The sequence below is a fragment of the Peromyscus leucopus genome, chromosome 22 (assembly GCF_004664715.2).
Source record: "Peromyscus leucopus breed LL Stock chromosome 22, UCI_PerLeu_2.1, whole genome shotgun sequence".
Taxonomy (NCBI): Eukaryota; Metazoa; Chordata; class Mammalia; order Rodentia; family Cricetidae; genus Peromyscus; species Peromyscus leucopus.
This window is the reverse complement of record NC_051081.1, coordinates 15,211,443-15,234,713: the sequence shown is the minus strand read 5'-3', so window position 1 is coordinate 15,234,713 and position 23,271 is coordinate 15,211,443. Positions and strand designations below refer to the sequence as shown.

Here is a 23,271-nt window from a genome sequence, read left to right as displayed (position 1 = left end):
ACTTATAAATGGCTAATGCTTGCAGAACAAGCCCAACCACCTCAGCAGGCGTGCCATCCTCTGCCTACAGTCCTTACACACTTTAGTCACACTTCCTTCCTTTGTGCCCACCGCATACCAGTTGTTCCTTGAATCATCCTGTGGAGCCTCTGCTCTTTCCTAAGCTGATTTAAGTTCAACATGTCTGCTTGTTGATATGTCCACCTTTTCAGAAATGAAGGAAACACCTTTCCCTGTAATTAATACTTTGAGTACGTAATTTTAGACTTCTTGTTCATGTAACATATTTGTGGTGTTGTTAAAAGACTACTAATCTACTTAGCCATTATTCATATAGCAAAATATGTTCTTCATTAAAAGCTGTCTATGAGGATAAATCTGACTTTATTCTTTGTTTCTGACATTAGACCATACCCAATAAAGAGATATTCAACAAAAGTTTGTTAAACACGTAAGAAGGGCTAAAACCTTTTTATAATCAGCACAGTTTAAATATAGATTAAGATGCTCCATAAAGCTACTAGAGTAGAGAGGGCATAGAAATACCAATGAAGAATGCCAATGTGAATTAATTTCTCTATTGAAATTTTCCCAGGGGCCTACCCTGAGAAGATTTCTCCCAGAGTCCTTGGGAAGACGCTACAGCCGGTGTGGGGTATCTGAGGGAAAAGAATCCAAGTACACTGGGTTCTTTCGTCCATTTATTTTATTCCTCTGAGATTAAATTCTATCTACACAGCTTTATTTCTATACTTATATATAGCTCCTCCCTGTCCCTTCTCTTTCTGTCCTCTCATAGCCCTAACTAAGCTCTTCTGCTATCGATCTCATCTTTGTCCTCCATTCCTCCATCCCCCATCTTTCCTCTTCTACTCTCTTGACCTGAATCAAATCCATCTACAATCTGCGAAACCTTTTTTCTTGCTCTTTACTCCTCTGGCCAAGACACTCTAACCAGGAGTCAGGAATTCTCCCCAGTCTTCATTGCACTTGGTTACGCAAAAAAAACCCTTTTGTTCTGAGTCAATAACTCTGGAATGCCACTAGGCCTGAGGGATGGTCTCAGCTTCATCTGCACAAGAAACAAAGCAATGCATCTACATACTTGCCTGTCTCCTTAGCCTAGGAGACAGGCATTATGTCTACAGGGGTGTTACCTAGTTCAGATCAGCAGTGGGTCTGAGAAGCTTATACTGTTTGCCATATGACCTAGGAATATGGGTGCACAAGAAATTAATAGCAGGAAACAGCTGATATATTAAAAACTGAATAACATCAAATATTCCTTGATATTTGACTTCTCCTCTAGAAGGATTCCTTGATCTTTATTAGTATAGCTTTATCATATACAGCCAAATCTCTATTTCATATTCTTGTGGCCTGCAGCATTTCTCTTTATCTTTGTTCCTTTCTTTTATCTTTCTTTTTTTTCCTTTTGCATTTTAAAAAATGCATACTATATGCATGTGTGTGTGTGTGTGTGTGTGTGTGTGTGTGTGTGTGTGTTTGTAAGATGACAATTTGCTTCTGTTGCTTTACCCCACCTTCTGTAGAGTCAGTCCTGAGGATCAAACTGAGTTGTAAGTCTTGGCATCAGGCCTTTACCTCCGGAACCATCTCATCTACCCCAAGGGGGAATCTCTGTATTAGATGGGCAGCAGGACCTTGAAGGTCCCTTGCACATGTAAGTTTCTGGGTTATCAAACAGGAAAGAGGAGAAATTTACTCTAAAACTTGGAATAGATGGATATGAAAGAACACAGAAAACACAAACATATTTTCTTGTACATCCAAAAGGCTGAAACTCAAATGACACCAGCTTTCTTAAAGGACACCCTAATGAAGCAAACAAAAGCATCTTTAGATAAGCCTCAAATACCTTCATTATATTAAGACAAATTGTGAAATAATCTCCTTTTCTAATGAAAAGAGTACACTTTTGTGAACTGAAAGGAAATTTAAACTAGCCATTATTCTTACTTTTAAAGCATTGAAAACATGTAAAATGTACAGGGTTATAAATTTTTGGTTTCTTATGATGAAAACCTGGTCTGTAGTATAGCAATTGGAAAGGTGGTGGGGCTGCAAGGGGTAGAACTTTCTGCAAACATAGGTGTGGTGGTATTGTGTTCCTCAGAGGCTTCCAGTCTGAGGAAACAGGACCAGCTGAGGAACTGGCAAGGTGAGATAGCTGTGGCTTGTTCTGTCTCTCTGATCTACCAGCATGGACCCCAATAATTCGCCTCAGGTTTGATTTTATTAATAAGAACTTTTAAGATTCCTGCTACACATAGGGGGTGCTTTTCTTTTTTTTTGAGATAAGATTTCTCTGTGTAGCTTTGGGGCCTGTCCTGGATCTCGTTATGTAGACCAGGCTGGCCTCGAACTCACAGAGATCCACCTGGCTCTGCCTCCCAAGTGCTGGGATTAAAGGTGTGTGCCACTGCTGCTCAGCAGGGGGTGCTATTCTTGGAAGGAGTTGACTTAGTTCTTGGGTGCACCTGGAAGAGCAAGTTATCATAAAGAGCAATACTGGTCCCTGGTTTCCCGCTTTGCCATGTGGCCACTCCTTTTTATAGGTGTTTCTACTATAATACTCCCTGTCATATGACTCAACCAAAAAGTCCCTTACTAGAGTTGAATCATTGCCAGCGCTCTTAAACTTCCAGAACTACAAGCTAAATAAACTTTTCAGGAAGTATTACACTCTGAATATTTTGCTGTAGTTAACAGAAAATGTTGTAATATATTCATTTTTTTCTTGTCAGGTAATTCTAGCTTTAAAAAAATATAGTTTTTTATTTTACCTGCTGTGTGTGTGCCATAGCATTACATGTGGAAGTCAGAGGGCAACTTGTGGGATTTGGTTCTCTCCTATTATGTGTGCCTCGGAGATTGAACTCATGCCATCAGACATGGAAGAAAGTGATTTAAGCCATTTAGCCATTTTATTGGTCCAAATGTAGCTTTGTTGTGAAGTTTAGATGATAGCCCCAAGAACTCTAGCAAAGAGTTGATGAAGACATTATACTCTGTAAATCTTACCAACAGATTATGCAAGATTTTCACAAATTAAGAAACTCATCTCATCGATTATATTTCTCCAAGTCTATAGAAACTCTTTAAAAAGAGATTCAATGTTTTAAGTAGCATCAATCAAGCACAATGACCAGTTTTCTCTTTCTTCTTCTTTTGGGACAGGGTTTCATTATGTCACTTTAGCTGTCTTCAAATTCATAGGCTGGCTTTAACCTCACAAGAATCCACTGCCTCTACCTCAATAATGATTGAATTAAAGGCGTGTGCCACCTTATCAGACTAAGCACATGTTTTCTAAGTGAGTTGTATTTAGGATAACATTGACATTGAGCAAGAGTTTTTGGCCCTACCATAAGTATGGTGGAAAGATAATTTAATTTAGGTGATGGAGAGAGCATGTGAGAACTAAATCACCTGAGTTGTTTCTTCTCCATGTTCCTCAGGGTGATTAGCTTCCTTTCGATGTAGAAAGGGTCATGATTAAAAAGTTCAAATGCATGCAGAAAGCATGGGAGTCAAGAGTGAATGAAACACACTGAGCTACAAACCCTTTTAGGGGGGAATGAAATGACTGGCTTCTTTTAATTCTTCCCACCTACAAGAGTCTAGAATGAGACATTAAACACCACAGCAGCCAGACACATAGTAAATCTGATTAACTGGCATGATCTTGCGTTATGGAATCTGAAGTTCCTGTCATAATTTAAACAAGCAAAGACCAAAATGTTCAAAGTTCTGTATATGCATGAAAGGGTAAAGAGCATTGTGCTTCAGACTGGAGACTCTTCTTTCTGGTCCTGAAGCAACAAGATTACTCCATATAACAGGAGCCAGAATAGCAGTAGGGTGTAAGCATGTATGTTTGCTATTGATGTTGCCAGCTTTCATTATGTGGTTTTCAAGAGAGCTGATGCCTTTCTTTATAAAACATTAATGACATAAAATATCTTTGTAAGTAAGCAAATCACTGTGAGTCAGAAAAGCCACGATGGTCTCAATCAATATCCTACTGCTCTCAACTATTACTTTCCCCAAATGTTTAATGAACAACGGGGAGTTTAGCTGCAGGTCTCTCACAGTTTTTACAAGTTTTCTCTGTGTGAACAGCATGACAGACGACAGCCAGAAATGTATGATTTGTACCCTGACCAGGGACTGGCCACAATTCCCAAGGCTCTCTTTTGCCACCATCTTGTGGCTACTGAGTAGAAACGGTTTCAAGAAAGATACAAGATTGACAGGTTTCAAGGATCTTGCTCAATGAACATTAAATACTAACCCTCCAGTTCCTTTGCTGATGAGGGCTAGAGACACAGTAGCGCTGAGCCACAAAGTACAACAAATAACTTGCTTGAACTGTATTTGCTGGAGGGAGGCACCCCACTTTGAATTCAATGACTCCCCCAGGCAGGGCTAGCTGTCCTTTGCACTTTCCCATGTAATCCCTCTATAGTCTTCATCCTCTGGAAATGCAAAGAACCCTGCCCAGAACGTTATGCCTCTGCAGAGAAAATTGCCATTGTGCACAATTAGCATATTTACTAAGGTTTGTCATTACTTTTGGTAATTAAATTCATACAAAGAGAGAGAGACATATCCAATTCAAGACAATTACACCCTACAATAATACAATCATAATGGTCGCTTGACAATTATTAAAATATATCAAATTCTTCCTTACAGTAGAAGTATTCACCAGAGCAGCTTCTGAATAAGATCACTGCAGTGTTTTCTGTTTAAATATGTTTTTCTGTACAGAGAATTATAATTACATTTGCATAACTACTATAATCAATGTAGAATCATGGCTGAAATTTTTGTTCTCTAAATCACTATTCTTTTTAGGATTTCAGGAGTTCTGAGGCCTACTTGGGCTTGTGGACTGCTATTTTAGTTTGTAATAGGATAAATATAGTTGCATTCCCTCTTTATATGAATAAAACATCCTAGAAACAGCACAGAATAAAGCTACATTGCATAATATTGGTCTTTAAATTTAAAACTCTAAAGAAACTAGGCTTTCATTTACAAGATCATTTTTCATTTAAAACAATCAAACAAAACACACACACACACACACACACACACACACACACACACACACACACACACACACGAAAACCCCCCGCTAAAATCACAAAAGTATAATAAATGAGATTCATATGACATAAACTCATGGGAGACGGGAGGCAAACAACTTTATGTTTCAATACCCTGTACTTACTGAGGTTAGTTGGTGTGGCCGAGATAATTTCTGTCCCATTTCCAGACCACAAACCAGTGATTTCTTTAAAATGTTCTCCTTTGCTTCAGTTGAATTCAACAGTCTACTTTGGTACCTGATCTTTCAGTCATATTCTTTTTTTTATAAGTCAAATCAGATCTGAGGAAAATAATAAGCACACCTAAAATAAAGAATCTGCCACCAGCCTTTTCGAACCATGGAACAAAACAAACTTCTCTATGGAAACTTCCCTTCCTCTGACCAGACTGCCGAGAATGCCAAGCAAGACCCTCCTGACAGCATCTGCGTGGGCATGGCTCAGGAAGGCAGATCCAGGCACAGCCCAAGTGTTCCAAAATCTAGTTTGTCTCTGATCCTGCTGCAAGCTGTTTTTGGTTACCAGCTAGCTCCTCAAGGCAATAATACCCCCAGGGACCAAACCAGAGCAAAGTAAGTTCTCAACAGCAAAGCCACTGTGTGTTTCCTGAGAGGCTCACGATGAAGTCACTCTAGGAAGAAACTCTAAAGCATTGCTCAAACACAAGATTTCAAGCTCAGATCCTCGTTCAAAGATGCCAAACCTAATTCAATCTTTTCACAGTTTTCCTATTTTGGAAAATCTGGAGTCTTGCTAAAAATTGTACAGGAACTGTTTTAATGACCAATTAATTCAGATTGACAGATACACAGAAATAAACATGCTCAGTGAGTAACATCAAGGGTCAGATGGATACCCAAAGGAGTATATATGGAGTTGAGGAGGGAAACTGAGATACATGAAAGATACGTTAGCCTCATATAAACGAGTGTTCTTGTATTTGTTTACCTGTGAACAACAGAGCCCAGCAGGCTGCTTGTGTTTATATATATGGGACGGACACACACACACACACACACACACACACACACACACACAATTCTTCATTACTTACAAACATGTCAACTTTCACACACGGGGAGCTCCATAGGGGGACTCCATAGATGCTCCAGACACAATCTTATTTATAAGATACGTAAATCCAAAGATAGCATTCTTACAACTCCCCCTTTTTTTGGTGGGTATTTCAAGACAGGGTGCCACTATATTGCTCTGGCTGTCCTGGAACTCACTATGTAGACCAGGCTGTCCTTGAACTGACAGAGATTTGCTGTCACTGCCTCCCAAGGGCTGATTTTAAAACCATGTGCCACTACACCCAGTGACAATTCCCTTCTTTTAAAGATGAGGAATTGTATTTTCTAGAGAAATATTATAAAACAAAAAAATCAGGTAAAGAATCTTAGAAGCTTTTAAGTGGATGGGTATTGAGTATATTCTAATGTTTTTTTCTTTTCTTTCCACTCATTTTATGTAGATAAAAGTTATATATTAAATAGAAAATATACTTAGTATACAAAGAAAGGAATATACTTTCCATCATGAGTCTTTAAAGTAGCCTGCTTGATTATTGCAGTTAACTCACAGGCTGGAGCGGGTTCAGTTCCTGACAATAGGACTCCTGAAGGGACCTTTAGTGCTTATGACTTTGTCCTTTCCTACTATGGTATATGCATCTATGGAAAAGGACACAAAGCCCTTTCATAGTGAAGGAAACACATGTGTATGGAAAATGTACTCCACACCTGTCCATCAACATGACCTCCACTGCAAAGCCACCTCCACAAGTCTCTCAGATTGTAATCTCATCACTTCAGGTGTACAAAGCCCGACTTTAGTTTTATTTCTTTCCTATTGTGTCATTTTAAAATGTATTTCAACATCAAATCTTTAATGAGGAAACTTGTAAATACTTCAAAGGGGGCAACATTTTGGGTTTTGCTTTTGGTTTTGATACGATTATGAAGAATAGCCTGGTTATATTTCTCATTACAATGTGTTTGCTCAACATTCCACATAAATGATTTTATTGGCTTTTGCAGTTCTCAAGATAAATGCTCCCTATAGAATGAATTTAATTTTAGTCTTTGAATAGTTGGTCTGGCACCCTTAGTTATAAAATTCTGTTTTAACAAAAAGATTTCTAAAAGAATCTTGCTGTACTGTGCCTTAGCACCACATACTACATTGATATAAATCCACAGAACAAGTATTTTTCTTATTTACAGTTATATTGAACATTTCAACCAATACACACATTTGTTAAAGATCTCTTGTGTAAAAGCAGCTATATTTATTAAATGTTGAAATGCCTGCTACTGTTTCTAGTTCTTAGAATCTGAAGGGCCCACATTTGGAATTATGAGCTGGGTGGGTTTTTTTGTTTGTTTGTTTGTTTTATTTTGTTTTTAGTTTGTTTGTTTTTGGTTTTTCAAGACAGAGTTTCTCTATGTAGCTTTGTGGCTTTCCTGGAACTCACTCTGTAGCCCAGGCTGGCCTTGAACTCACAGAGATCCACCTGGCTCTGCCTCCCAAGTGCTGGGATTAAAGGTGTGTGCCACCACCGCCCGGCAAGCTGGATGGTTTTTAAGGTTTGTTTTAGTGATCAGTGGCAAAAACATGAGAAAAGGGAAAAGACTAATTGAGAAGCAATGGGCAGCTTTTCTAAACACAGGCACGAAACAGATGTAAAACATTCCCTGATGCTTATCCCAAGGAGACAAGAAGGAAATATTGAGACTCTTTGCACACTTATTCAAAGAATGGTAGAGTTGAACAGTGGTGAAAATGATGGGTAAATCAGAAAGGGTTGTTTTTTTTTTTTTTTTTTTTTTTTTCTGGTTTTTTGAGACAGGGTTTCTCTGTGTACTGTTGTGCCTTTCCTGGAACTCACTCTGTAGACCAGGCTGGCCTCAAACTCATAGAGATCTGCCTGCCTCTGCCTCCCGAGTGCTGGGGTTAAAGGCGTGTGCCACCACCGCCCGGCTAAGGGTTCTAAGCAGAATAGTTACTTGAAAAAGTGCTTTCCAAAAAAAGAAGGGGGGTAGAGAGAGCAGTGTGGATAAGCTGGAAGGAAGATAATTAGGCATGACAGAAACCAGGTATTCAAGTGATAGCACTGGACACAGTAACAATGTGTGTGTAATCTAAAAGATTGTGGTTTGATAAGAACAAAACTAAATGAAAACAGGGCTATGATATTACAATATGTCATAGTGTTGAGGTATTTGGGGTGATATTCAGAGTAAATACGTAGGTATAATTCCTTTATCAAGTGTAGTAATAACAAAACGCCACTAGAAGATTAGTTAGCAAGGCAACTAACCCTTAAGTTGTGGCCCTGTGCCGTGTACTGGGTACTTACTGTGTTTTCTATACTATTCTAAGGATTTTCTGAATGTCATTTCACGGAGTCTAAGATTTTTCAACATTGATAACTGACACTTAGGTTTAGATAATTCTTTGTTGTGGGGCTGTCCCATGTACTGCAGGGTCTTTAAAAGCACCCTTGACCCTGTTCATGAGCTTCCAGAACACCCACACATGATTTAAAGTTTTGACAACCAAAAAATATCTCTAGGCATTGCTATATGGCCCCTGAGGACAATATCTCCCTAGGCCAGAACCGCTGATTTATTCTTATCAATAAACTTTGGGACAAATTCATTAACCTTTAAAAAATTAACTCTGCTTTTATAGATGAGGCACATGGATATGGAGTCAGCTGTCTAAAGTTCACAGTTGACAGAAAAGGAATAAATCCTTCCTATGGGCTCCAGCAACTTCTTTTCATGGCTCCGAATCTTAACTACTTGCTGCCTATGCTTTCTATAATCTTCCTATAGAGGAACTTAGCACAGACCTTCATAACAAAACAAGAGTCATTTTTGACAAAGTATCAACATGCAGTGAAGCTTTATTTTATTTATATTATTTCATTCATATTATTTTGGGTAGTGTTCTCATTGTGGATCAGTCAGGATTTCTGTCATCTTTTACAATTTTCCCAGAGTCCAAGTTTCTGGATGAGTGAAATTTTAACAATGTGATCTATGTAATGCTAAAGAGATTCTGGCGTATCTGACCTTAGATCAACATTATAACAGCTATTAGAATTTTTACTATCTCCCCATTTCTCCTGGGCTTTGGTTTCATGGGGGGAATAAAAAACCCTGCCTTCCCCAAACTATAAAACATACAATGAGTGAGGCATGTCTGACACCAAGTATCCTGTACTGTACAGCATCCCAATTGTCCTACACAAGAGGATACACTCAGGACAGTTTCTGTTTAGATCTGCTTCCTTCCCCTTTAATTATCAGTGAGAAGAAGGAAACATTATGCTAGGAGCAGAGGATATGCCTTGTTTGAAACGGGAAGTGCTGCCATCATGGAAGGAGAGCTGCTCAGCCGACCTTGCTGCAGAAGGCAGAGGCTGGAGTCACAGGAGGTCATGGGAATCATCTAGGATGGGTACCATCAAGAAAACACAACACCGAATGATGGAGAGGATGGGTGAAATGAGGAGCTTATTTATTGTTGGTGTAACTCCTGTGTGTGGAAATAAGTGTGAAGGTTTCTCAAAACCCTAACAATGAAACCACGATATGACGCAGTTCCTGCCTTCCTTGGCGTATACCCAAAGGACTCCATTGCCTATCAGAGGAATATTTGCACAGCCATGCTCAGAGGTGCATTGTTCACAACAGCAAGGAAGTGAAGCCGGCCTAGATGTCCAGTGACAGAAGAATGCATAATGAAATGTGGTGTATATGCACAACAGAATTTTACTAAGTAGTAAGGAAAAAATGAAAATTGTTAGGGACATAGATGTTTCTGGAAAGTATCACATTAAGTAATGCAGATCCAAAAAGACAAATATCACAAGCTCTCTCATACATGGATCCTAAGTTGCACATTTGCATATGTGTACACATGAAGGATGAGTGTGGGTGTGAAACTACAGAGAGGATCAAGGAAGTGAGAAGGGGCAGGAAGGGTAACAGAACATACCTGAATGGAAACGGAAAGGAGGTTATGGGGATGGTGTGTGCTGAAGGTCCAAGTCGGACACTGGGATCGGGGAGGAAGGGGGTAGGAGAGTCCACAAAAACAAATTCCACAATGAAATCTAATATTGTATATGCTCTTTAAAATAGTAAGTACACACTTAAAAAAATAAAGAAATGATATTAAATGTCCATGGACTCCCCTTGCTGAGAAGGTGAAGGGGAACTGAGATCACTGATGAAGAAATCTCAAGTCACAGAGGGAGCCTGTCTTTTGTGTAAATGGCTATGGAAGGTCCTTGAGTGGCCACTTCCATGCCTCTGATCATATGGAATGAAGGACAGAAAGCAGCCAAGGGTTTATTTATCATCTTAAATCACTAATCACTATGGAGAAGGCAGAGAGGCAGCTATTAACAGGGTTGAAGGTAACTTGGCACCATAAAGCATGTCATTCGGTCCCAGAAAGTTTGCCTGTATAACTAACTTCAAATTCAGCCTAAGATTCGGATGTCTCCTATGAAAAACGGTAGAAAAGTAGTTTTCTTTCAGAATTTTGAGAGTCTTAAGCTGAAATCCCCAGGCAAATGATACTCTGACAGTATATGCGTTGTAATGTAGACACTCACTGAGTTAAAATGAGTGACTTGTCTTCAAGTAAATATGCAAGTGTGCAAGGAAGCTTGGTTATTTTTCTACCTGACATTTTACTGAGAAACAGCAATCTAAGGCATTTTAAAATACATAATCAAAAATAGCTTTCATATATTTTTGATTATTGTCTTTCTCCTCTCCCAACTCTTCTTAGATTTCTCCTCATCTCCCTGCCCACCTAACTTCATGTTCTTTCTATTTCCTGACCAGATAAACAAACAAACAAACAAAACCAAAACCAATAAGACAAAAATAAATAAATAGATAAAATCAAAACAAAAACACATACACAAAATTGGAGTCCTTTTTTCTGTTGACCAACTACTCCTGGACAATTGGTTGATATACCCAGTGACACTGCGTTGGGAAAAAAAATGGATTTTCCCTTGCCCAGCAGATTTCATTTGCAGTATCTTCTTGGAAAGGAGTGGGACTTTGTGTCCACTTCCCCTCCTCACGCTGGGATTTTATCTGTTTTGTAGCTGTGTGGTTCCTGCAGGTGCTATCACAGTCTCTATGAGTTCATGTGTGAAAATATCTTAAGAGGACACCTGTACCTGTTATCAAATACAGGCTAATACAACTAGGAAATCAAAACTATGGAAGTGGAGAAACCCAAAAGGAAATGACAGAAACAACCAGATTCTGGCATCAGGCCCAAGGGTTTCAGGAACACGGGAGGTAGGATGCCGGTGCCCATCCCCATGAGGGCTTTTCTCAGAATTCCAATCAATTCAGCTTAAAATGATAGGAGGAATTGCTTCTGGAGATTGGTTGCATTTCCCTGCCAGTGGGAACGGTGCAGTGGGGTGGACGGAAGAAAGCTGTGTATGGAGGGAAAACTGATCAAGGAGTATACCCTCAGACACGGACGCAAAAAGCCTTCTTGCCCTCAGACAATCTAGACTGAAGAGTGGGCTGTCACTTCTTCTAAGACAGCACTTGCGAGAGCAACTATGTTTCTGTCAGTGGACCTGTAGCAGCCGAGAGTGACAAAGGCCAGCCAACCTTCCATTCCCTAGGCAGTGTGCATTTCTTTGTTATTTCCCAGTTTGGAGCTAGGAGGTGTGTCTTAGCATATGGAGTCTATCTAAGGCATGATGCTCTAAGTAGACATTTGATCAGCATTTTATGAAGTAAAGCAACTAAGGTTCCCTGCCATGTTGTATGTTTTTTGGATCCTCTGGATGATAAATGGGATACTGAAGGGGAAGCATTACTGTTATTATTTATGGATTCTAATGTGTCAATTCTATGTTCTCTGCCACAGCAGACACCTCTTTCAAATATGCAGGAATAGCTCTCAAAGGATACATTGTCAAACATATTTTTGAAATGAAAAAGCAAAATTATCCACAAACTACTCCTTTGTCTCCAAGCTAACGGCACTGTAACACCATCAAGGGAGGGAGATGTTAACAGTAAAAGCTACAACCGAATTAAAAAGAAAAAAAAATTAAGAAGTTGGAAAGATCCTTGTGCTTGGAAGAAGTGTAGTTTTGTAAATACCAAACATGATCATTTTGTTTTCCAATTAAAGTAAAATAGCAAAAGAGCAAACTATCACCCAGGGCATCTTCAAGAAAAGCTCAGTGACTTTGGGCTTACTTAAATGAAGCCAAGTTTTCTACTCAGTTGTTTTCTATGGGTAAAGATTAGAGAAGAAAACATATAGGACCTTTAAAAACCCATCCCATCTCCCAATCCAGGTATCTTTTGATGACTCATCAATTTAAAAAAAACCCTTCAAATTGGAAAGTACAATTAAATTTAAGTATAAAATACATGATGAATAACAAGTGACAGGCTCCGTCTTTTGTGTGTGTTGGGGGTAATTTAATAATGCTACATCAGAGACTTTATAAAGCTATGGGTTTATACCTCGGGCCACTTAGTTTCCATTCAGAGCCAGTTACACCAATTCTCATTCTCAGGAACTCCCTTGGAGAGTATTGTTTAATTACTGTGCTGCGATTCTGAATCTGGATGCTATGTTATTCTAAGAAAGGAAAAGCTGTTGACTTAGATGTGATGTCTACTTGGCTTTGTATAGTGGGATAAACGTTTAACCTGTTATAAACCTGGTACTTTCCTTGCATTGGAAATGTGTCAAAGGGCTCCTGGTGAGGTGAACACTTAACACACTTCCTGAACACTGTGAATATGTGAGCATCTGGAAGAACAAAATGATGATTCCTCATCAGCACACTAGTCACAGGACCACGCCAGAAACTGCTGCAGCATGGATGCGCTGGAAAGTTCCCAGATGATTATGTAAAGGATTGGTCAGTCTCTCTCTGTGTTGACATGGGTGAACTATGCACTAAGGAAGACAGAATATGCCAGTGCCTATCAAGTTACTTTTTAATTGACCAAAGCTTGCTTTGTCTGCTACCCAGAGAACAATCAGGGACCCTTTTTGGACCTAAAATCTTCAAAGGAAAGGAACAGAAGGATGATGTGAAAGTGGTCATTGGGCCCATTCAAACCCCGACTTCATGACAAATGCTGTGGCTGCCTACATTCTTTACTTGCTGTTCTGTAAACTTGCATAATTACCATATTTTTTCCCTTGGTTTTTACATGATGTGAAGTTAAAAACCAAAAAAAAAAAAAAAAAAAAAAAGAAAAGAAAGGTAGAAACAGCACTTTTTGTAGCTGCAGGTAACCTTGCCCTAAAACTCAGAGACTGTTGGTTTACCATGAAAGGTATATAATACACATATACATTAGTTATGTATTATACACACTAAATATATAATACGTAATATATCAACCATTCTGGAGGAACAATGAACTCCTGAGCAATCCCGGCCTGTCCCTCTGTCACCTCCTTAGTGACAAACTGAAGCTGATTGTTTCACCAGTGCTTTGTTTTCCTTTTATGTAGACTGCGCCAACTGTGCTAATAATGATGTAACTAGAGAAATGGGCACATACACCAGCCCTGACCTCAGCACCACAGGTCCATCTCAGTGGAGGAGAAGAGGATGTATCGGGAAAAGAGTGAATTGGCAGAGCTGGGAATATTGAGGCCGTATTATTGAAGACATCTAATAGGTAAATAAAGGTGAGGGAATAGGTTGCAGGGCAGGCAGCAAGCCAACTGAATCTCACGTTTCCTAATCACTCCCTCTGCTTTGCAAAACCTTCCAAAACATGACCTCATCTGTGCGCTCATCCTCCCCAGTGGATAGCGTACAATTACTCATCCTATCCCTTAGCACAACTTTTATTCAGTCCTGGTTGTCCTTATTGGCATTCCCGTTGTATATGTTTTCTCATTTTTAGTTTAGTATGGTCTCAATCCCAAGGTTGAGAATGTTTGAGGACGAAGGTATACCTATTCAACGACTCTATAGTGTTCTCCTTTGAAATCTTGGTTCTTTAGAGCTGGGTATCAATTGATTATTATTTGGTAGTTTCACAGTATATGTTATCAAATGTTTATCATTGTAAGCACACTTGTGGATATTCACTGAATAGACTAAAGACATTCCCCATTTTACACTTAAAACCCAAGTATCTGTGACACCAAATTAAAAATAATAATAATACAAACAGTAATAATAACAGCATTGTGCATGTGCATGTGGTTCTGGTGGAAGACTCCAAACACTATAAACATGCAATTGAGCTGTGCCACTAACTCATACTCACAAATTTGATTTGTGAACAGGAGAAATAGATATAATTAATACCAATTATGTAATTAATGAAAGTTTATGTATTATTCCTTATACACAGCACTTTAAATACATATTAATACAGTTCATAACTGTTTTTACATTTTAATGTTGCAATTATTCTAATAAAAGTTTTAACAACATAATGTCACAGCAATTATGGAAGTTCCATCCACCTTAAAATTCCTCACTTGGTATTGGGAATGTGTATCTGATATTCATATTCATTGTATGAAAGTGCATGTTTCCATACACAGTTATTCAACATAACAGCTACCTGGACATTTCCTGTTTATATTTTTTAAACATACCTCATATGCTTAAACAGTGGTGAAAATACACACACACACACACACACACACACACACACACACACATATTATTTGATAATTCCATACAAATTTTAAGAAGCAAAATGCTGTATTTAACTTTTCAGGAATATTTTTTTTGACAGACTGAACACCTTGGGCAGTCATGAGTGTAAGCTGCTTAGGCAGTACATTTTCAAAGAAAAATGAAAGTTCTCTTCCTAAAAGCCTATCTAAGAAAAATTCATTTTTTTTTTCAGAAAAAAAAGCATGTTTACTAACATTAGGAAAGAACTCTTATTATCTCAAGTGAGATTCACTATCAAGTTCAATATATATTTAATTAAAAATTTTGTATAATCACTCAATATGCAAGATGAAAGCTCACAGCATATGATTTGAGCCATTTTTAACTCTTAGTACAGCTCTTGGCTAGTAGCTCTACCAAGTCTTTGCAAAGTATAAAATTCCAATAAACATTTCTTTTCTTTTCTTTTTTTTTTTTTTTTGGAACAAGTATAGTCCTTGCCCCTCAAACTCTGTATGTAGTTGAATCAAGGATGACCTTGAATCCTTCAGCCTCTACTTGTCCAGGGCACCTGGTTTATGAAGTGCCAGGGACTGAGCCCAGACCTTCATGCATCCTAAGCGAGCACTCTGTAAACTGAGCAACGAAAACCTCTTCAATCAACATTTTAAGAAGTGGAGGAGTACACAGAGATCATCTCTATGTATAAACGGTGCTAAGCTGAGAAGGATGTTCATGTTTCCAGTGTAATCTTTCGCTGTTCATATCTGTTTATTCTTATTTATTTATGTCCAGGGCACCTATTAGACTTTGCTGTGTTGTATGTATGTAGTACATGGATAAGCTAGATATGACTACCTTAGCAAAATGAGCACATACTTAGGTTGAAAAGTAAGAATAGACACAAGTCAGAAATAATGTGTAAGCAAAGATGGGTAATAGTATAATGTCAAGTCTCTGGGACAAGAATTTCTGCTCTGTGAGATATTATGCAGTTACTAAATGCTTGCAGTTTGGAGATACTGGAGATGTATCTCTTCAAGAAGCAATTGTCAGCGACTCAGGTATTACCTTTCATTTTATAATGAAGAGACGGGGATGTCAGTTCAGGCCTAGAGAACACCTCCATGCTATCTTCCCAGACTCCAAAAGCGACATTCAAAAGATTTGGATAGACCTTTTAAAGTATAGACACAGTCATTTTTAACCCACATTTGCTACTCATCCACCAGCGGCCATTTAGTTTGTGAGCATACATAAAAGTAATTCAGATACAATGGCTGCAAAACCAATGTCAGAAGGTAATTTTAAAAATGTGCATTTTTTTCAGGGTCTGTAGTGAGGAACTTTGTGCACACACTATGGCTTCCAGTTTGGTGTTTTTGTGGGATTCCCGAGTGTGCAAATGAGTGGGTCTCTGTTTCTTATGCCTTCCCATGGGCTCTTTTTCCTTCTGTTTGTTTTGTACAATTCCAATTCCAATAGGTTTGGTTTTATCTTCTATTTCATTTCATTATTATCCCTGAGAAGCCTGCTTTATTTCTAATGAGAGACAGAAGGGGGTGGATCCAGATGAGAGGAGAGGCAGGAGGTACTAAGAGGAGTAGAGGGAGGAGAAACCATAATCAGGAAAATTATTGTGGGAAAAATCTATTTTTAAAAAAGGGAAAATATTAAAAATAAGTGCATTTTTTATGATTCCGATTTTGGATACTGGCAGACTGAATTACAAAAAAATGCATCTTAGTGCTTTCTAAGTATATTAATATAATAGGTGTATATTATTATAATATAGTAAAAAGTGTATTACTTCTTACGCTTGATGATTTAATATATAGATAAAACTGGATCTTCTAACAAATATTTAACACAAGATCTCCACTCTCAGAGACAAAAACAAAATACATAAACCTGCAGAAATCCGGGAGTTATACTTAAGAGCCATTCAAATTTTTTCATGAAAAAAATTACAAAGAATGTTTAAAATTTTAGAGCTAAGGTTACAATGCAAAGGCTAGAAAATCTTTCCAGAACAATTACAAATGAAATAATGAATTATTGTTCCTTTCTTGAAACTTGAGACAAAACCAAAGCAATATAAGGTAAATTCAGAATCCGAATCATTGTTCCTGAATAGAAAAATAGCTTTTTATTTGATCGTGTTCTATATTGTTGTTTTACTATTTCTCCGAAAACTGTGAGAATCAGTTGCCAAAGTATCAAAGATTAAAGACCCTCGATGCTTATTTAGTGACCTGTGAATGACTGGTTCTTGGGAAACCCAATGCCTCTAGGGAGAACAGGTTCTGTACTGACCCTGATATTCAGTGTATAAATATATTTCCAACTCTTGCTGGAATCGTGTTGTACTACATTTTGTTGTCTTCCAAGGAACTATGTGTCCCTCCTTCTTTACTGATACCCAGGGAGAAACAAGGCTGCATTGAGAAGTGATCTGCAGTGGGCGCTACATCCCCTTGATATATATAATGTCATAAGCATGTCAGACTCCGGAATATATTTTAACCCATAGATAGACCATAAATCACTAAGGAGTTCGATTGTCTTTTCCAGAAAAGAACTTTGTAGCACTTTGCCTGGTTTTGTAAATCTGAGTGTCACTTTGTCCTACGTGAGCTTTTGATTAAGAATGATTGTATGTAAGAATGATGTAAAATCTTTTACCTTCACCTGTTATCTTTTTAAGTAATGTTTCAAAATAAGTGCTATAAGTTGTAAAGAAACATAGATGAGGGTGTCTGTCATAAAGTCCAACTAAAAATGAACCAAGGTAATTAAAACACTTAGAGTCATTTTTATTTTTTCTAGGAAAACTCCTCACAATTTCTCTTGTAGATATGTTCAAGCTAGTTGACCAATCACTGTTTTGCAATGATGGTGTGGGCCTGGTATCCACCTACTTTGAATGAAGGGTTAACTCAGGTTTCATAGGTGTTTGACCAGCCTCTCACAGGATAATGAGGAGGAAAGGCAAACCTAATACATTAACTGTTAAAGTAGTTCAATAATACAGTGCTGTAGCACCATTTACTTCAGGGCCAGCTTGAGTTTCTAAGGGTGGTCTCCCAAGAGTCTTAAACAAGGAAATTGCAATTTTTTGTTGTTGTTGTTTTTTGAGACAGGGTTTCTCTGTGTAGCTTTGCGCCTTTCCTGGATCTCGCTCTGTAGCCCAGGCTGGCCTTGAACTTAGAAAGATCCGCCTGCCTCTGCCTCCCGAGTGCTGGGATTAAAGGCGTGCGCCGCCACCACCACCCAGCGAGATTGCAATATTTAAGAACCCAAATCATGGTGGATGGATTAGGTGAGCAACTTTATTACATACAGCAGATTCTCAAGAGTGATTTTTTAAACTCTATTGTATAATCTTTAATTAACCAGTTCATTGGTGCTATCCAGGAAACATTGAAGATTCCATTAAGATTTACACTAAACAATTACACCAAGTCTTTATATTGGTTATTTCATATAATCTTCACAGAACACCATGGTTTAAATGCTGTTATTCTTGTTTTATACATGAATCTTCTTGCTGAAATCAAATCTTTACTTATCATTTCCTTATCTCCTAGTGAACTGTGCATTTCCAATGCTCACCATTGGGCCATCGGAAAAACAAGGACATGCTGTGGATAGTGATTTGCAGTAGTTCCGAGTTTGTCTCAACATTTGTACATATGCATGCCAAAGAGGTTTAAATTATGTGTGCTATACTCTATAGCAGGTGAGATTAGAATCGAGGACTATAGACTCCGCCACACAAAACACAAGGCCTGTTGTAAACAGTCTGTGGTGAACAGGGGAGTGCAGAAGCCTCTTAAACACATGGATTTCATTTCCCCTTTGGTGGGTCAGAGTGCCATTCTGTTTTAACTTACCATGGGACCTCCACATTGTTTTTCATAGTACAGTGCTAATCTTCATTCCCCTCAGTAATGTACAAATGTGTCTTTTATCATCCCATTCTCACCAGCATGTACTGCTTTGTCCTTCTGATCCTGGTCAATTGACTAGAGTGAGGTAGTATTTGACTGTGCTCCTGACATTCACTTTCTCGGTGGTTAGTGCTGTCTGCCATTTTTCCTGTATTCACTGGCTATTTATTTATATATCTTCTTCTGAGGAATGCGTATGTAGGTCAATTCATTTTTTTAAACATTTTTTTCATTTCACTTGTAAATTTAAGAAAAAAAAAAAACCACAAACATATACTTTGGCTACTCAATTACAGTACAACTGAGATCCAAGGGGAGTTTTGTGTTGAATTTTGTTTCAAAAATGTCTTAAATCTTGAAGTATCCTAACACTAAATTAAGGTAAAATATTTCCCTTGGTCTAAAGAATATATTATGAGAAAATTTGTGATGTCTATGCTGTCCTATAGAACTATGTAGAAGTTTCCAAAAAAGAGAGCTTAGACACTTGTTAATAATAGCTGTGGCTAAATAGCTCGGTATGAAGAAGTAGGTTCAGCTCCTGCTTTGTAATAGGTTTAGTCCCTAAGATCTATATTTTTAATTTTCTAAAAGCTATATAAATAAAAACTGGGTATTTAAAAATAGCTGAATAATTCATAATTTAAGATATGGACTCTCAATGGTATCCAGTCGGCTTAAATGTTTTCTAGTGTAGCACTAGGTACTGTGAAGAGACCCACAACAGCTGAGAAGCCACAAAAACCATGAATAGATTTTGAGTTGATGGACAAGTGGGTGGGAGTGAGTGGGGCAGAGTAGAGGGGGAATGGGAACCTTCATTTCTACAGAGGCTGAACCCACTTGACCAGCTTATGTTTGCTCTAAGTAGACATGTACAAGCCAGATTCCACCATATGTCTTTTCACAGTCAGCCACGGGAGCTGATCCATAACGAAGGTTCAGGCAACGAAAACAAACATGAATGGGTTCAGAGATGAGATGGTTTTTGTTTTTTGTTTTGACAATAAAAAGACTACAAAAATGTGGAGCTGGGGAGTCCAGGAAGCTGAAATGGAATAGGATTATACTTCAGTAGATAGAGAAATTAGATGTGCAATGGGAAGAGGGCTGCTCTAGCAACAGAAGCTGTGATCTGCAGGAAAGTGGAGAAGGAAAAGGATGTTCGGATGGGGAGAGCTGATGAGAACAGAGTGTATGAAAGGAAAATGGGCTAAGTCCAAGGAGGAGGGGAATTTTAACTTGCTTTGGGGTTTCTGTATTTTTAAATATTCTATCAGAAATAATAACATCAGCATCCCAGACTTCTGCAGCTGTCAGGAAGCTGCGCACACCATGTGTTGGGCTTGCTCCGGTGACTTTGCAAACTAAGGTTATGGCTCCCCACACTGTGAATGAGAAAGCAAGTTACTCTTGATAAAGGACACTGGAGACTAGTGAGTAAAGCCAGGGAGAACCCAAGTGTGCTCCACAGCCCACGCTGCGAAACTCCTACCTTCACTAAATCTGCAAACAGTCAGAGGATGAGAGGTTAGTCTGGGGGACTTATCATTAGGCCAGCCACAACTGGGAATGGTTTAGCCTGTCTTTTCAGAAAAATACTACTGGATTTTTCTCAGTGTTCAGCAGTGGATATCGATCTCTTTATTTTCCATATCCAGGCTGAAGAGCTGCAGACTCAGCATGTCTAGGGTAGAAAATACTCTCTTGGAAACTCTATCTGCCAAGATGCAGAATTTACTAATTTCCACTCATCTGAAGCAAACTCACCTCCCCACTGTCTCAGGAACTCCAGTAGAAAACACCCACCAGATTCGAACTTCAACTTCTATTCACTTTTGGAAGTTTATGCTGTCAGAAACACTAGAACTTTTATGTTTAAAATCGAGATTTTTTTTTCCTCTAGCAAACTTGTCCCTGAAATGCCCTGCAGTTTCAAAGTCATGAAGTTTGCTAGAGGAGTCTGAAGAGCCTAGTTCATCATGCAATTGTGCTGCGGTTCATACCAAATAAATATCTCTTCCCTCTATGTGGCCCAGAATGGCCATTTCCTTTCCGTGGTTATGTTTTATTATTCATGCCAGCAGATCTGGCAATGTGAGATTTATTTAGGGGAGAAATTTCATCAGTTACAAAACATAAAGCACATTCTGTCTCCCAGAGTTTCTAGAGACACCTTAAACAAGGCCTGAATTGCTGGCAGGATTGAAAGGAACATGCCTTCCCTGAAAATCATGAAAATCATATACCCCAATTTACAAAAAAACAAAAACAAAAAAAAAAAAAAAAACAGGTCCGGGAAGTTTAGCAAAGGACAAACTCCTTCATGCTATGACTTATTAAAGGTGCTAATATTTAACTCAGGGAAGAGGATTCTTTGATTTCTGTTTTTAGATTATAGTCTTGGAAATACATCACCCAGATGATGGAGAATGAAAAACAAGACAGCTTGAAAGTAACGCATATAAATTAGCTGACTTCGTGATATTTATGTGCTACCCACTTGCCTTGGCATCTCCTCTCTTATTCCTGCCTCACTAAAATTCATTTTACACAGAGCATCCAAAGTAATTAGCTTATGATACAAGTCACCTTCTGGCGGGCGCTTTTCTCCTCATTCTCTGCCTTGTGGATGACACTGAAGTCTACACCCATCTTCTACAGAGCCTTGCATGGTCTACCCTTGATGTCTAGGATAGATAGATGTCTTTTCTAACACCTTTGATCAAATTCTATTTACTGGCTAAGATTTCTTCTCATGACCATGGCTCAGGATGTCACTCCTATATTTAAAGCCCATTATTCTCCCTGGGTCCGATGGCTCAGAGGGCAATCCCCAGCACCCATAGGGTGGAAGGAAAAAACAAACTTTCCCAAGTTGTCCTCTGATGTCCATACATGTGCTCGTGTGTGCTTGTGTGTGTGCACACACACACACACTCACTAACTAAACAAATATTGTAAACCAATAATAACAACCAAAAACCTTTCCTTCCAATTGCATTGTTCTAACTATTTTCTTTAAATATTCAGAAATTCTGCCTTTAAGATCTTTGAGTGTATACCCTCGGTGCTTTTCATAAGTGTCTTGGGAAAAGCAACTATTGACATGTACAGTAAATGCAAAGGTGAGGGCAGCGTTGAAGGAAAATATAGCATCTATTGACAAACAGAAGGTTCACTCCCATCTCATAGTTCTGCCCTTGACCACAAGACTATAGAATGTTGCTAGGCGGTAGTGGTGCACACCTTTAATCCCAGCACTCCGGAGGCAGAGGCAAGAGGATCTCTGTGAGTTTGAGGCCAGCCTAGTCTACAAAAGGAGTTTCAGGACAGTCAGAGCTGTTACATAAAGACATTCTTAGTCAAAAAACAAAAGACAAACAAAAAAGAAAAGAAAAGAAAGAATATAGAATGTTTACCAGTTGTTCAGGAGAATTTATTCACAGCAAATCCTTAAAATATTGCTTTTTTAGTTCTACAAGTTATTGCTGGAGCATTTACAATCCCAGAAACAGATAATTCTATGCATTTTTTAAAAATATGTTTTTCCAGTGATTTGACAAGGACAACATACCTACATTCTAAAATAATAACTTTTATATTCAAGGTTCCAAATACAGGATGACTGATCTTCAACAGCCTTGTAAATACAATACATGGTCTTATTCTCCTTTGGAGAAATGAGTGATGCATATCACCTTCAGAGTAAGGACCCTCCCTCTTGGTACAAAGCTCTAGCCTCCCTGGCAGGCAAGGCCATAGGGCACAAGTGACCCTTATGTCCTGTACTTTGTACATGCCAGGACAGGGCCTGGCAAGTGAAGAACCCGTCCCAAAGCAACATAAAATGAGGAGATGTTGAACAGCAAAGTACCCGGAGCCTTTCTTTTCCCTACTCTGTATGTCTACAAGTTGCCAATCAATTTCCTCTGATGTCACTTATGTGAAACAGGTGAGACCAATGCAATAATCTTGCACTTGTCAACTGTTATACGTGAACCATGAACCCACAACCTTTATAATCATGGCAGTGTGTTGAGTTCAATTACAATGAAAATCAAATTTAAAACCAACCCTCACAGGGTTTGCAGAACTGTTAGTAAATATGATTTAAATTTTGCCCCCACTCCACATTCAGATATGGAAACCCAATCCCAATGCAGAGGTGATTAGGTTGGGGAAGTGATTAGGTTGGAAGGGTGCAGCTCTCATCAATGAGACGAGTGCTCCTTCATGTAGCTGATGAGACCCGGAGTTCTTCCCTTTGCCACGTGAAGACACTGTGGAATGATGTCTACCTATGAACCAGCGTAGTGCCCTGGCCCCCTATTTTGGGTAGCTGCTGCCTTGCTTGCTGACCTTGACCAGATGTCCTCCCTAAGCTGATTCCCTGCCGGTTTCCTTCTTCCTGACCGCTCATGGAGGTTCGTTTGTCTGTGTATCCTGCAGATGGAAGAATGTAGAACATTGGGTAGCGAACTTCTGCCCT

The 23,271-nt window shown here is 38.8% G+C and overlaps 1 protein-coding gene across 36 annotated transcripts in view; it reads right to left on the bottom strand.

The window, feature by feature from the left end:
- Nrxn1 (neurexin 1) overlaps positions 1-23,271 on the bottom strand; it is a 1,067,728-nt gene that overhangs the window by 89,460 nt on the left and 954,997 nt on the right. Inside the window, exon 1 of one of the 36 annotated variants that reach the window (XM_028893469.2) lies at positions 5,264-6,368. The exons of the other annotated variants lie outside the window; for them this stretch is intronic. Within the exon in view, the coding sequence (XP_028749302.1) occupies positions 5,264-5,302 (39 nt within the window). The 5' untranslated portion in view covers positions 5,303-6,368. Of the gene's footprint in view, positions 1-5,263; positions 6,369-23,271 lie in introns of those variants that run through there. 36 annotated transcript variants of the gene reach the window in all.